We start from the raw sequence: 16,672 nt of genomic DNA on the forward strand, positions 1-16,672 counted from the left end.
TAAAGAAGCAAAACACATTTCACACAGAAGAGTTTGGCTTCTTTTATTACAGGGAAAGGACTGACACCAAGGTGTTGTTTTTTTTTCTGAACACTGAAAATTCTAAATATTAGCACCTTTCATGTCAGTTGCATTGCCAAATTTGCTTTGCTCCTCGGTGATTGTACTTCTATTTTGTTCTGCAAATCTTTTGGTGTTGTTTTTTTCCAATAGGTACAGAATATTTATCACCAAGACAGATCAGAAACAGAATGCAAGTAAAACACCCTACTATTTTACATCAGAGACAAACCAGCATCAGTCATTCAGTCTGATGATAATCAGAATTGATAACAGACAGGAAAATGGGGAGAAGGGACCACAAAACAGACTATATTCATCTTTTTATTTATGGTACATAATTTTTAGGCTATTCACAAAAAAAAATGGTTTCTCTGCTCAATTCTGACAGTTCTTCAATAGCTATACAGGCGTTTGTACTGCTTTGTGTTACTCACTCTCAGCCCCAGCAACAGAAATCTGTGCCCCTGTTTTAAGGTGTTTGGACACATCTTTTCCAACATTTGGCAAAACACTTAATCACATTCAAAAAGAAAGTCAAATCTCTAAATTTTTATTTCACCTTAGACTTGTCAAATCTTCTGAGTGTTTCTACCAGTTTTACGACCTGAATTCTTGTATCTTCTTCACAGAAGAAAATCCATGAGGAATTCCTACCATAGGTAACAGAGAAGCTAAAAAAAGAAAGAGACATTTTACTAATAAGGTGGCTTATGAACAAAAATGGCAAATTCAAGGCACATTCCCCAAATATAAGTAATTTGCCATCAATTCTTCGTTTACCCAGAAGTGAAAAATTTTACTACTGATTTAGAATTACACATCAAGGGACTACTGTGAATGGATAAAGATACTGACTCTGCTGCTATCTATTTATAAAGCACCAGTTATGCTAGAAAGAAGGGACCAGAGATACATAAAGAATTTCCATTCAGAAATGTACAGGTCTAATGGCCACCTATGAATTCAGAAGTCCATAGACAGCAGTTTAAATTATTGTCCCCTTCTTCCAAAATCTAACAGCACTGCAACCATCATCAAAATGCCTAATGATAGGTTTTCTCACATCTGTTGGACACTGATCATTCCCAACCTAAAAACTTCATTAGCTTTTCCAGTACAGTGAAACTGTACAGACTGGAGGAACTCCTCAAAGACAGCAATAATCTCAGTGCAGGATTCCTGACTCCTCCAGAAAAATGACACTCCCTGTTTCTCTGTTCCTCTAGCCTTAATTCTTCCACTACTCATCAAAACAGATACATATTAATTAATGACATCCTAATGGAAAAAAAAAACCCTACAATCTTTATTTGTCCAGTTTCCTTTGCACGGCCTGAGTGATTCCCAAGGCTAAGTACTTAAGGTCTCCAAGAGAGTCTTATGGAGACCTCAGAGCACAAAAGTTTGGAGTTCAGACTGCAAGGAGACCTTGGAGATACCATGGTAAGATCCTGTTCTGGATAATTTTTTAAAAAGGGATTTCTTCTCTGCTGAGTGAACATGGTTACTGAGATGAAATGTAGCAGGTCTTCTGGGCACAGTAAGGATACTGTGTGATAAGACACACTGATTGTATCTTCTGAAATTAAATATTTTGTCCAACTTAACATGTGCCCAAGAACTAAAAATTAAGAATTTTCACAACTGCTTAGAGACCTTCTTAAAAATGCTGACAGCTACAGGAATGAGAAATCTATTCTTTTGAAAGCAGTTTTCTGATACAGATGCATCTTATATCACAATCAAAAGCATCATCAGCTGCTGCAGGATAGGCTGAACTCCCTTCTTCCTCTTTTGTCCATTGAGAAAACAAAACAATAGAAGCTTCAAAACATCAACATACTTCTAAACTACTCCACGTCCTCATTTGCCAAAAGTACTAAGTGAAACAGCACACACAAGAAAACTCATATTCCAGAAATCTCAAGATGGAAATCCTCTACTTATGATTCCTCTTCTGATTTCTAAAGAATTTTCTTCTGCTTTCTCACACAAATGAGCATTTGTATTTTTTCTTTTAGTTTTGCTGTCTTGTAAGAGCTGTGTCTGTAAACCCTGTCACCATCACATAAATAATTCAGAAGAGAAACCACAAGGTCATTGAAACAGGAGCTAAGCAAGGAAGAAAAGAAAGATGATTGATAGCTTGAACATCATCTTCCAGTTTTCAATTTACTTCAAATCTCTTCTGCTATTTTTCACAGTTTACATATATCTCACAGACAGCTGCTACACAAGCACTATTCACATTTTTCTACACACAAAGTAATGGAAAGCAGAAGGAAAAGTAACCTGTCCTGCAACCCCTCTGACATAAAAACCTCACCCTGAATATGTCTAATAAATTATATTTACTAAATTAAACCTCAGTAGGCTGCAGATTTCAAATGTAAGCCTCAGGCAAAAGACAGTCTTCAGTACCAAGGAGCTTCAGGATTAGTACAACAATTTCCTGAGAGTTTGCAAGATACTTTCATATAAATGCAGCATGTCCTCCTTGGAGCCATCTGCATAAGCTAAGAAGAAAAGATATTTGAGACTACCTGTCTTTTCTGATCACAATAATATGAAAATTTGCCATATAAGCATCTAAAAAGATGCTGAAACCTAAAACTTCTCACTACAGAGACATACAGCCTCTTACAAACTCTATAAGGAATAAAAACGCCAAACAAGTATTATGATCTATTTTTTTAAAATTTATTCCACTTCATTCAGTCAAGTAATCTGAAAGATCAAAATTTCTGTAATACCTCACACCTTACACTGTAAGAACTGGGGACCAAATAGAAAAATACACATTTAAAAATGCTGGTTTTTTAGACTAGTTTACTTCCCTAATAATTTTGAAATGCACCGTGATTTGAAGAAGGTTGTTGCTCAGTTAAATTCTATTATTACTGTTCTTTTATTTTAAATAAGTTTCTCTGATTTAATTAAGTTTATCAGAAAATTGCTTTATAAAACAAAAAAAAATGAAGTACAGTAAGGAAGTGAAAATATAAAAGTTGCAACTCTCATTAAAAAATTTGCTTCTGAAAAAAAGGGTTTGAGCAACTAATATATATATTCTTCGTTACAAAAACTTCTGAAAATAACTGGCACTCATTACACTTACTCTGTCATTAATGGCAATATTGTCCATGCACCTTCATGCCTGTCGATCTGATGAATAAGCAGAACCGTAGGCAATTCCTTTAAGAAAAATAAAAATATTCCCATTAAACTTGAATTATATATACTTTCTTCCTAAACATCAATAAATATTCTGGAATGACTACTTAGTTTTCATTGGTTTTGACTGGCAAGGAGCCCTGAAGAATAGATTACTTAGGCTGGTATGAAACAAGATGAACTGCAAGTTAGGGACAGTGCTTCTTCCAATCCCTAATTTCTTAATTGTCTTTTAGTTATAAAGCTAACAGACTTCAAGTTCAATGCTTTGCATAAGAACCCATGTAATCAAGAGATCATAGTAATCTCCTTGCCATACCATAAAATCCCATGAAAAAATACTTACAAATAATGAAGGGTGTTCTACAAAGGCTTCCACTGGACAACCACATTACACACGGCTTAAGTGAGAGTTCCAACACTCTTTACTTTGAGCTGAGCTTTGACTTGTCACACTAACATCACGACAAAAACCGATGGATTTACAGGAAAATCAAAATGAGGACTTAGCATTTTTTTCTTCCTGAAAGATCAAAGAAGCTTTCCTACAAAGGAGAATACTTCTCAAAAATTCCTTTGCTCTTTTGTTACTCGAAACCTCTTTGATGTGGCAGATCCCAGTGTATAGCAGATAAGCTAGAATTCTGGGGTAGTTTCCAAGAAAACACCATTTAAAAACAGCCTTCTGCTAAACCAAAGTGCACAATTTGTAATACATGTGGAAAGCTAGATACAAATTGAGATCCCTCGATACCCAGGCAGTACCTTACTCCATCAGCAAGCCCAATCCCCCACTGCAGCATCATTCTGTCCAGGTGTGACACCAGTTCAAGAGAAGAGAGAGGTGCCCTGCTCACCTGACAGTCTGACGGGGTCACTGCCCACAGGGGCATGGGACTCACCACAGCACTCAGGGGAACAGCACTTTGGGCTGGCACAAAACTTCACATGAGATACTTAGGAAAGAGCACAAGGTCAGGAAAGAGGGATCATGGTGTTTGAGGAGTTGATGGTTGAGCCAGCTGGAAATTAAGCACCACGCAACTGCTCACCCAATCCCCTCTTCCCCTGTCCTAGACGAAACCAGCACAAGGAGGAAAAAATCATCAGTAAGTACAGGGCAAAAAGGGAGATGGTCACTTGTAACAATTTGCTGGGCAGGACACTTGTCTGGCCAAGGCCTGCTCTGATCACTGCAGTCTGTCCTGCCTTCTTCATAAATTCCATTTCTAACTCCTGGGCAGGAGGCTTTGTGTGTCTGTATCTGGTGGTCTGTGTTCCCAGAGCCAGCGAGAGGACCATGAGCTGTAGGGATGCACCTGTCTCTCCAGGCCCTAACCCTTTTCCACTTACAGCTCGCATGTGCCAAAAATTCCTGCTTGATGAATGCTGTTTGTGAATGATGCTATTAACATAAAATTCACACTCAAGACACAAAAATGATTTATTAAAAAATAAATTAAAAATCTCTAAGACAAAGTTTACACTATTTGCTGACTCTGTCAAGTTTACTTTAAATCCTTTTTAAAGGCAGTTAAGCACAGCATCCAGATATACATAAAACCTGCAAATTTCATATACTAAAGAAAACACCTCTACTGCTCTAAGGAATAACAGTGTCTCTCAGGAGTGCATTAACCTTACACAAAAATAAGGATTTATGCTATTGGAATGACCCAAATTGAAAAGAAACAATGCCAAAACTCCAATTTGTAACAGAATATTCACCTGCATCTCAAAAATCAGCATTTCTGATTTATGGTTCCAGTTCAAACTAACCTAGCAAATATGTTTCTGCTTGTTTTCAATTTACTGAAAAACCAAAAGTTCAGAGCTTTTAGTGGAAGAGGCAAATCTTAGTCATAGTATTCTCAACACCTTGTATTTCACTAAAATGTGAAAATGGTAAAATTTACTTGGGTATGGTTTTCTCTTTATTGATTTTATTTACTTAGATTTATTTTATTTTATTTTTTTTTTTTTAGTATAAGTTTATGGTAAAACCACAAAATTATGCTTACTTAAGAGGCTGCAGATAAGAAGATAAAAGGGAAGACCTCTGTCTTTACAAGAACATTTATTTTTACACGCATACAAAACCTGCTAGTATTTGTAGGAAGCCATGTATTTCATGTATAATAGACAAAGAAAATGGTAGTTAATAATAATATATTCAGTGTCTCTATCACAATGAAGGCTGAAACTTAATTAATGGATTAATTTTAGATAAAAGCAGCATTTACCCATGCAAAAGATACGAAGTGAATTACATAATTTAAGTAGCTGTACCATTATACTCTATTTGCTTTGTGCAGAGCAAAGAAGTGATGATAAAGAAAAAGCACTCTCTCTTGAGCTAATCCAGTACTCTTACAAGGTATCTTTTGTCTTTGACATTCTCATAAACCTGCTCTTTCTCTACCCAACTTCCTCTAAAACATGAAAAAACATGTCCTGCAGGATCCTTTCCTTCCACTCACCTTGAACCATGCATTAATTCTAATTTCATAAAGGAGATGCTTAAAACACACTCTAGAGATCTAAAACAGCCACTTTCAAAAATGCAGGAGGATTTCTGTTGCTTTTCCTTTCTCATTTTTGCTCTGAACCTAGTGGAACTGGGCTGACCTATTCATTTTATTTATTCCATCTTCAGTACAAGGACAGAACTAAAAAGCAAAATGTATCTGGTGTCAGCTTTGAGGAGGGGAAGGGCACATGCAGTCAAGGTAATGAAATGTAACTTGCACACTGTGTCTATCTCATAAAACTCTCCTACAAATGCATCCGTGGCCTGCACTGCATTCACTGGTTATTCTAGCTTGGATCTCTTGTTTCCACAGTTACAAAACACGTGTTTTCACACATACCAACATTCTACATATGACACAAGTAAAGTATCTTATAATCTAAATAACATAATTTAATCACTTTTTGAAGACTGAGAAACTACTCTCTCCACTTACACAACTGAGCTGACAAAAGGGCAAAACCAAGAAATGGAATTGCTTGTGGTCTGAAATACAGTATGAGACGTTTTTACTCCAAATACCACCTACTCTATCAGCACAGTGAGATCAGCAATACCTGCCACAGATGACAATTGAAAACTTTACACAAGTCAAAATCTAAGTGTGAATAAAGGGATTAGAGCCACATTTTCAAGACAATTCCAAAAACACAGACTCACACAGCCTCATTTTTACCTTAAAATCATCTAATATTTTTTATGCAAGTTGAAGTATGAAGATGCTAACGACACAATCAATTTCACACCAAAACATCAAGAGAACTCCAGTTTTTGAATCTAAATATTGGAAGTTCTCTTCATTAACATGAAAAAACTTGGAGGACCAGCATATCCAATAAAGAAAAGGTAATTTAGAATAAAAGAATTAAGAACTAAGTAAGGGAATTGGTAATCTGAACAAGTATCTGTATTCTTTCAGCACTACATGGAATTTCATATCAATCTACCAAATCCTACATGAGAAATGTGCAATTTATAGAGAACAAAACCGTACAGGGTAAAAACAAAAGGAAATGCTACGGTTTCATAGACTACGAGGCCAAAATGGGTTTCCGTATGCACCCAGGATGGCAGAGATGCACCCCAGCTAAAATGGGATTTCCAGGTTAGGTCACATCCTCTATGATCCTCTAGCAGAAATGTGTTTGCTTCATTTCCCTACAAAGTAGCTCACTGAATTTCATCTAAGCATAACCAAACCTTGCCCTAAGTGTATTCTTTTGTGAGAACACACTATATTAGAACACAAGTCACACTAGATCTTGCTCAGCACTATTAATTATATGTCCTGTGTGACACAATTTTGCAAGTAAGACACAGAAGCAGATCCAGAACTATGGTGAAATGCAAAACACGATGGTAACGTGTTCATTGTTATATTACTGAGTCACCTGAGCAGAGCAAAAAGCCATCTTGTAATGCACTAGAGAGAAATAAAGTAGTGTACAGGAATTTGCTCCTAATGAGTCCAGTTTGCTCATATCTGTAGGTGTCTTGCATATATTATCTCTGTGCTTTGTGAGCTCATTAAACCGCCTTGTGAAGCCCAGGGCCGAGGGGCAGGGACCTTAAACCCTGAGCACTGCTGCTGAACTGCACAGCTCCAGACTCAGAAATGTTTTCCTTTCTCTACATACCCTACAAGCACGTAACAACATTTTCCCTACTCTCTTACCTTCTTCTCAGTAATCAATCCTAAGACACATTCAGAGCCAGCCTACCTTCTCAGCCTTCCCTTGGGAGGTTAAATAAGCCAAGCTCTTACAGTCATCTGTTATGACTACTTTGACAAAGTACAGCTGTGGAATACATTCTGAAGTCTCCCTACAGCTCTGTTTTCAAAAACATGCCAATTCTGTAGACATCCTGAAGGATTTCTAAAATAAAGTAATACCAATAGCAATAGTAAAAGAAAGTAATAGCAAATCTCCTACCTCTAAGCCCAGCGGGCCAGACAATTTACTGGGAATTGCCAGCTTCAAACATTATACCAAACACTCCACGTTCTCTATATTCTAACAATTTCCTTAAATATTGAAAATTACAATACACATTTCAATTATTTTTCATGTTTAAAAGACATAATTATCAATTTTATCAGAGCCTCATTTCCAAGAATCCAAGACAAAATACTATTTCAATAATCCCCTTCAAATAAAACTCATGGATGATTTAAAGTATTATTATACATTACCACTGTAAAAGACCCTTGCTTCTGTTTAACACATCTGTTATTTAGGAGCTTCTCCAAAGCTGTCCAGTCCTTTTAATTTCTTGCTCTATTTCTTCCTTTAGGCTTCATTCATAGAATCCTAGAGCAGTTTTGAGTTGGAAGGAATATTTAAAGCTCTAGTCCAGGCCCTTCCAGTGAGCAGGGACACCTTCAGCTACATCAGGTTGCTCAGAACCCCAACCAAAATGATCTTAAATGTTTCCAGGGATGGGATATCAACCACCTCTCTGGCAAACTTCCAGTGTTTCACCAACATCACTGTAAAAAATTTCTTCCTTATGCTGAGTCTCAATCTACTCTCCTTTAGTTGAAAAACTTTACCCTTTCCTCATCATTACAGGCCCTCTAAAAAGTCTGTTCCCCTCTTTCTTTATAAGCCCCCGTTAAGTACTGAAAGGCCACAATAAAGTGTAAAAAACTCCCACAACAACAAAACCCATGATTCTAATAAGTCACAGTTTCCAATAATCTTTGCTCCTCAGGAAGCCCAAGTAATAAAGTATAATGTACTATTTGCCATTAGAGAGAATTTCTACTTCTGTTCTACTCTCAGATGCCCGGTTATCATCTTAAAAAAGAACTGAGTTTTCATAATATATTACGTGTAATTTCAGAGAGTTCAGTGAAAGGCCACAGCATTACCCTGCTTTCACAAATCAAGAGCAAGTACTGTGTGCAAATTAACAAATCAGACTTTATTTTGTAACAAGACAAATAAAAAGATGTGGAAAAAATCTGGAAAAGTTTTGAGTGCTTTTTATAAATGTTACCACAGATGTGTATAATAAGACAGTAGCCTAGAATGACAACAACATATTGCAGTAAAGTGTTATTTGTTTGCTCCTCACCTGAGTGAATAAAAAGCAGCGAGGAATACTTTCTTCAAGCTCACAATTCACAAGAATTCTAAATAAATGCAATCATACAAAAGACAGATGTGGTTTACAGTACATAGCTATTATTCATGAAATCCAATATTAAAGATGAACCACTGTAATTATGTTGCCTGGTCTGAGTAAGGTCTTTGTTTAGAATGTGTTTAAGATAGGATTTTAGTACTGCAGTTGATAATATTAATGGGTAAAGTGAGTTTTTACTTAAAAGCAAAATCTTTTGTCAATCCAAACTAGCGCATAAAAACACTCTAGGCTGGATATTGGGACAGATTTCTTCACTGAAAGAGTGATTAAACATTGGAACAAGCTTCCCAGGGCAGTGGTGGAGTCACCATCCCTGGAAGTCCTGAAAAAACTGAGCAGATGTGGCGCTTCCTGGTATGGTTTAGTGGGTGTGGTGGTATTCAGTCAAAAACTTGATGATTTGGAGATCTTTTTAAACCTTAATGATTCTGTGACTCAAGCAATGAAATTAAGCAATTTATAGGGTCCAGATGCTTCTTTAAATATGAGCAAGATTAGCGGTGTAAGTAGATTTATATTCACGGAAAGTCTGAAGCATCTTTCACTGACATCAAGACTGGGACAGTTGTCTCCCAAGCTAAATCAGTGTCATACATGGGGGAGCAGGTCCCTTCCCCACAACAGGCTCTGGCCAAGTAAATCTAATGTACCTATTTTAACTAGGGAAGAAGAGAAGGAACAGGAGAGCAGAAAAAAGCTTCCACAAGGCAAGAAATTTGGTGAATGTACTTCAAGTACCAGTATAGATGCTCAGGAGAATTTACAAGAACAAAACAACTATTACCAGGCAATGATTTTAATCTGATGATTTATTAATTCTAGTCTCATGTATACTTGAGCATTCTATTCAAAGATGACTGAGCAATTTTAATATAGCCAACAGCAGTGGAGGAGGAAGCTATAGCAATCTCTTATTCTTTACTAAGAAAATAAATACCTTAGTTAAAGGGGTTTGTTCAAATCCTATTAAGTATGCAGAGATTGCTGTTGAAGAGGCTGAGAGACACACTTAGCCTAAGGCACTTTAAACTTCTGAATTTCTTGTTTATATTTTGCCCTGACATGTCAAGACATCTCTGTGAGGTGACAGGTCCTATTTTCTGCATTTAAAAAGTGAAGGAAGCTACCACATATTTGATGGGCAAACGCAGAGATATAAAAATGGTAGATGATGTGCAAGGCAGGGCTGAGGGCAGCCCACTCATCACTACTAAAACATTTAGAAGATCTCATTAGTGCAGAATTATCTGACTGCTACAAATTCCTTCAAATCTGCTGAGCATCCATTAGAGGAAAACAATCCTGTTCACCTTCCAGCACAAAGTGTAGGTAACTTTTACAGTTCCAACAGCTAATGAGCAAGGCATCAATTCTGCTGATAACAAAGCCTAGCAATTGTCAAAAGGATGCCAGTACCTCTGCAGAATGAGAAGCAAGGGCATATTAGAAAGTCAAAGATCAAACAATTAAAACAAAAAGCTAGGAGAACAGCTAGAGGAAAGCAAAGATAAAACAAAAGTCACTCAAATGTGTAAAGCCCTGCAAGCTGACCTTGAAGATATTTCAGACAACTCTGAAATACATTTTCCAAACTAAGCAGTGTCTTTTGTACACTTTCCCTGGATCCCTTTCAAAAGGTTTTATTTTGAATGCATCTCAGCTTTCCACAGAACAGTTTAGAAGCATTTCACAGCAGGAGCACCTAAATATTGAAGCCCCAGAATGAGCAGTTGCACTTTAAAATGCAAATCCTATAAGGAATGAAGCATTAGGAAGAAAAACAAAGAAAAGTGACCAAGACCATACTGATACTAGGCAATGTATGCAAGCAGAATAAGTAACAAAACATAAAACAAACACAGGTGCTAAAGTGGACAAAAGAATAGAAATAGGAACTTCATACACTGACCACTTAAATGCCCACTCTCATTAGGATTTTATACTGCAAGCTCTCCCCACATGATAAAAATGTAGTTTTAGGAACAGATCTGGAAAATAAATGCAAATATTAAACTTGTGAATGATGTTGCAAACACAAGAATGAATAAATCCTTGTATAAAAAAAAAAAGGAAAGTTGTTGCTAGGAAGGAAATAAAGGGCACACTATTATTTTACACAAAAAACCAAAGGGAATCAATCTAGTAATACTGAGAAATTTTGATGTCAAAACATACCTGTTTTAATTTAAAAAATAGGGCTGATCTTGATATGGTGGAAAACCTTGCCATAAAGACAAACTATTGTAGACACGGAGATGGAGGGGCATGATGTAGCCCAACACTTCACTTAAATATAATCTGTTAAACCTTGTTAAAACTGCAGGATCAAAAAATGAATTTCCTGATCAGTCTCAGCTGGAAAGTGGCTTCCATGAAATGGGAAGCCATTACAGGAGGGAGAGAAGTAAACAGGATTTTCATACTAGAATCCTGAATTTGAGCAGGTAACTGAAAATTGAAGCAAGAGGTATATTACAGATTGCATTGAATTAATGGCATTAATTTTGAAAAGTCTCAAGCAAATTATGTCTATTTTATCTACATATACAAATCCATTTAAAAATAACTCAGTTGCCTCGAAAAAGAAGTTCTTCCACTAAATCCTATAACTACACCATTATTAATAGGACTCCATTTGATCTTTAGACTTTTCAGGAAAAATTATAGTTTTTTGAATTTGGTGAGGGTGTTCAGTGCAAGAACCCTCAAGGACCCAAAGCAAAAAAAAATCTCCTACTCTATTAGACCAGTTTTCATAGGGAAATCTACAGACTTTTGTCTTCTAAACAGTGTAACAATCACAGGCAATTAAAAAGCACTGACTGCACCTAAACTGACAATTTTTCAAAAACTTTATTTATCCTGTTTTCTAATGTTGAAAGTTATAGCCAAAAATAAATCCTGATTTTGATTTTTTTTAAGATAGAAAGAGCATAATCCCAAATATTACCATTTTACACTCCCAACAGCTTCCTTCTTCCTATTTGGTGCTTCTTACGAAGGTCTCATTTACAGAGGTTAAATGTTCCATAATCTCAGAAAATTAAGAAGACTGGTAGAAACTGTAAAGAATTTTTGCCATTGCTAAATTCTAACTGAAGAGTTTTGGCTAATATTCAATAAATTGCTATAGAAAATGTTTTTAAGCAAGAACAAAATACTGACATCTACTGGTGACCGCAACTACAGATTGGTTTCACATCAAAAAAATGTTTTAAGTTCACCATAAAAGAAAATAAATGGACAAATCATTTGTTAAGATTCATGTCCGTTACTTAATTTTGAAGTGAGATATATGTGCTAGCTTACTGAAGTAACACAAATCTAGCAGTTGGATTCCATTTCTCATTTTAAACTAGCAGAAAATAACTAATGAAACCTTATGGATTAAGCAACTATTGCTTGGGCCTGTAACAACAGAGGAGTAAACCTGATGATTCAGTCTTTTGTTTTCATACAGCTGTTGTCTTTGAAAACACAAGGATTTAACTTTTTGCCTGAAAGTAATAATTTCATATGAATTCTGTGCAGTGAAACATGCCAACTTCAAATGTTGATTAGCAGGATTGCAGAGATGATCTGCCCCACGTCCATAATCAGCATTACTGGTCTCACAGTGGTATTGTGAGTTGACCAAAACAATCAAGATGTATCAAGAACCTGCTGATTATGCCCATTCATTTTTTTTCCTCTACACTGATGGCTTTCCCTTTTTCCCAAATTTCAGATATGAGATTATTGGTGGGATTTCCATCACTGCTTTTCTTAAGACACCATGACTGCTGTTCAAGAGGTAACTGTTAATACTGGAAAAGCATCACCATTTCAGCATTTCCATAAAGGCATCTTCTCAAACAGGCAATAAAGGTTTTTAGAAGCCAGGTCAGTTTCAGGTACAACTCTGATTACAAAATGATTTCACCTCTTTCCCACAAAACATGCTTATATTCCAGCCTCACTGAAACCATTTGTACTTCTGCTTACTGAACTTTTTATTACTCATATTCTGCAATTACAGAACTCAACTAAAATCCTTGGGTTTAACAACTGACACCATAATCCTCCCTGCACACATTGCATCTGAACACTTGTCTCAATTCCGAGGAGGACTCTGAAAGAGCAGAACTCTGCAGAACAAAGGCTGTTCACATGACTGATTTCATTAAGGGATTAAAAATTGCATTTAGAATAGATTTAATTACAACAGGTTTGATAAGCTTGGATAAATGAAGCCTAAAACATCCTGCAATCTGATTTAGGCACTACAAGACCAATGTACATAAGACAATTTACATCAGATTTCTTTTTCCTTTACAACAAAGAACGTGGAAATGAAAAATAGTCAAGAAACCTCACGGCAAGCTATTTCATATGAGGGGATGTATGCCACTCTTAAATTTTTCTTAATTTTATAAAAGAAAAAGAAAATAAAGCATTGTTTATGCACACTGAACTTTCAGTATAAGTTTCTTAAAAACCTCTTCTCTCTAGGCTTACGCTTTACAAATCAAATTTCCCACTAGAATGTAAAGTACAACACGCAGCTCTCAGGTCAGTGTGACCACCAGCGGCTCAAGGGGAGCGTCTGCAGAGGAGCGGCTCTGCTCAATCTGCAGGGGAGCGGCAGAGGAACAAGAAATAGTCAGGGAAGGTACTGCATCAGGGAGGGACAGGGACAAGAGAGGTGTGGAGGACTGCTGCTGCAGGAAGGGGGAATCCTGCCTTAGGAATTTAATGTCCACACACATTTCTGTTCTACTGCCACCATGTCACAACTGTGCAATGGAATTCTGACAAAATCTACATTACAGCACATTCACTGGCTCTATTAAAATACTCACCCAAAATTATTCTAACTAATAATTAAATTGTTGTGTTTTTCACTTCATAAAGAATGCATCTTTTTTTTTTCTTTGTAAACACACTACATATAGAAAAACTGCCTTCTTCCAAGTCTTTCTTATCACTTTTGCATTAAATGCCATCCAAACAATAACAGCTGTTACACAAAAAGGTTGATAGTTGAAATTAAAAGTAGTGATAAACCACAGTGTACAATCAGTAAATAACCACTGAAACAGTTTTCTTATAAGCACACAGAAAGCAATTAGAAAAGAAATAGAATGGATTCGAAAAAAGGCACAACAAACCCCAATATTTTTAGTAAAATGCAGCAACAGCATATATAACAAGGTGCACTTAATATTATCTCAACATACCTTTCCAAGATCTACAGCCTGTTTCAAAATATCTCTTTTTAGATCTTCTGCTCTCTTGGAATGAAAAGAATTACTTTGACTCTGGATGACAAATACAATTCCTTTTAATTCTGTAAGAAAGAAAATAATATTTAAAGATAAAAGAAATTATTTTCTGATTTGCTCCAAAGCTAGTGAGAGCCCAGGTGTATGTAGGAATCTATTACACACTAAGCTATTCCTTCAATTGTTGAAATTTTTCATGAAATAGTAAAAAAGACATTATTTAACACACACACAAATCCAAACCAGCCCTTTTCCAGATTCATTTAAAAAGAACATGGAATGACTGGAAGATGTGCAGCAGTTAACAGCAGCCACATTCACGAGGGTGCTTTTTCTCCAGTACACCAGCACTCCTTGCCACCAGAGTAAAAATCTGCCATCACAGACCAGCATCTTCCCTCACCAGGAAATGCAGGAACTTGAAACAGAAAAGCTGCTTCCCAAACAATCAGTTTAAAACCCTACCCAAAAACAAACATCAGGTGGAGAGACACACACACACAAGAACACTGAACTGATACTCTTATCTAATATGACAGCACCAATATCTCACACGTGTCTTCACAGTGTTTAAAGGCATCAAAACTAAAAACTCTAAACAGGAGAGAAGACTGAGAGAAATTTAAAACGAAATAATGAAGTAGCTTTGCAAACATTTATGGATTATAAAAGTGACTATTGTAAAATACAAGTAGATGATGAAGCAGGTAGCCAAATTTTCTTGATAGTAGGAGATAGAATAATCCCTCAATACAAGGAAATCTTAGAAAACAGGAAGATATGATCCCATTCAGAAGCAGAGCACAGCAGACAACAACAGAGGACGAGACAATAAAAGGAAGAGGAGAGATGCCTTTTCCAGAACTCTTAGCAAGTTTGATCTATGCTGTTTAACCCACTCAAGACCATTAACTAAGTATCAATCAATGAGGAGGATTGTTTGGCCACAAAAGGCTGAACTTTACAGATACTATGTAGAAAGTGAAAAAGGAAACTCAGAATATAATAACTTGAGACAGTGCCACAAGGAAAGAAACTAATGCCCAGGAGAACTGTACAGAATGTTGAAAGAGAATTGTGGAGAAGGAACACAGTTCACACCAAAAAAAAAAAAAAAAAAAAAAAAAAAAAAAAAAAGGAAGAAGGAAAGAAGTGATCAAAAAGAAAAAGGGTAAAATTGAGCCCATGAAGAAGGATCACAAGGAAAACATTGTGAACAGAAAGAGCATTAACCATAAATATCTGCACTAAGGTAATGAGAAGATTGCTGTGTCCAACACCTATGTTCAACATAGAAAATTGCTATGTCCAACATCGCTTACGTTGCTTTGTTGCTCTGAACAGTCATTTGTTAATTTAGACCTATGACAGCTCAAAGCTGCAGTTAGATGCTTTTCTATTTTTACATCAATGTTATTGTCCCTCCATTTATTAGCTTATTCATCAAGACAATTGTAAAATTGTATGAGGTTTCTGGTAATATATTACGGAGATGGAATAAGCATTGGTTTAGATATCAGTATTCATTTCCCATTTTTCCCACAGAGTGTAGGAGTCAACAGTGTTCACCAAACAAACTGCTTAAAAATCCCATGCATAATAAAAACTTCTAAATAGCAACTAATTGCTACCTAGCAAGATCCTTGCTAGATTTCCTGTGCAAAGATTAAAATCAGTGTGAAAACTGAAACTACACGTGGTTGATGCTAATGAGAGCCAAAGCGCTAAATCTACATGCACAACACCAAAAACACCTACAGAGACAAAAAGCAAACACTACCTTGTTTTTAGTCATTGCTGTTTTAGTACCAGTATATTTACAGACATGGAAACATCTGAACTACACTTAGTTTCACTTATGGTACATTTAACAACACCTGTGATATTCCACAATAGCACACTTTCTAGAAGTGAGATTACATCTACTTTGATGATTAAATCAAATGGAAATGGTTTCCTTTGCTACAGGTAGTTTAAAGTCGTTAATAAAAGACATATTCAGTGTATGAAAATGTCAACAGAAAATAGTTACAATATTGAACATCTCAATTGTTTCTCAAGCTGAGAAACACCCAATGAAGCAAGAGAAAGAAGTCTTTTGAAAGATAAACTTCCAAAGGTGCTACTGATCTGTATATAACAGTTCAAAAGAGAAGAATGAAATATCAGATGAACTAAGAACCATCAAGAACTACATTCTGTTTCAAGCCCTTACATTTTACCTATAGAAATGGGTCAAAAGACCTAAAAAAACCCCAAACAAACAAACAAACAAAAAAAAAAAAAAAAACAAAAAAACCCAAACAAACAAACAAAAAAAAGAAACCTCAAGCCAAAAAAACTTTACTACGAAGAGGCAAAAAAATTATGTATTGCATCAGACCAGCAGTCCATCTAGTCCAGTATATTTTTTTAACAGTAGTAACAGGAAAGACACCACAAAACCTTCACTTTCTCCAGTGCTCCTCATACCCTCACAGAATTGACA

General features: G+C 36.1%; 1 protein-coding gene across 1 annotated transcript in view; it reads right to left on the reverse strand.

The window, feature by feature from the left end:
- Positions 1–16,672, reverse strand: part of B3GLCT (beta 3-glucosyltransferase) — a 45,738-nt gene that overhangs the window by 17,931 nt on the left and 11,135 nt on the right. Inside the window, exons 4-6 of the mRNA XM_041487423.1 lie at positions 14,140–14,249; positions 3,182–3,258; positions 623–734 (exon numbers count right to left, since the gene is read on the reverse strand). Of these exons, the coding sequence (XP_041343357.1) occupies positions 623–734; positions 3,182–3,258; positions 14,140–14,249 (299 nt within the window). The remainder of the gene's footprint in view (positions 1–622; positions 735–3,181; positions 3,259–14,139; positions 14,250–16,672) is intronic.

The sequence above is a fragment of the Pyrgilauda ruficollis genome, unplaced genomic scaffold (assembly GCF_017590135.1).
Source record: "Pyrgilauda ruficollis isolate IOZ18807 unplaced genomic scaffold, ASM1759013v1 scaffold8, whole genome shotgun sequence".
In the NCBI taxonomy this organism is placed as follows: Eukaryota; Metazoa; Chordata; class Aves; order Passeriformes; family Passeridae; genus Pyrgilauda; species Pyrgilauda ruficollis.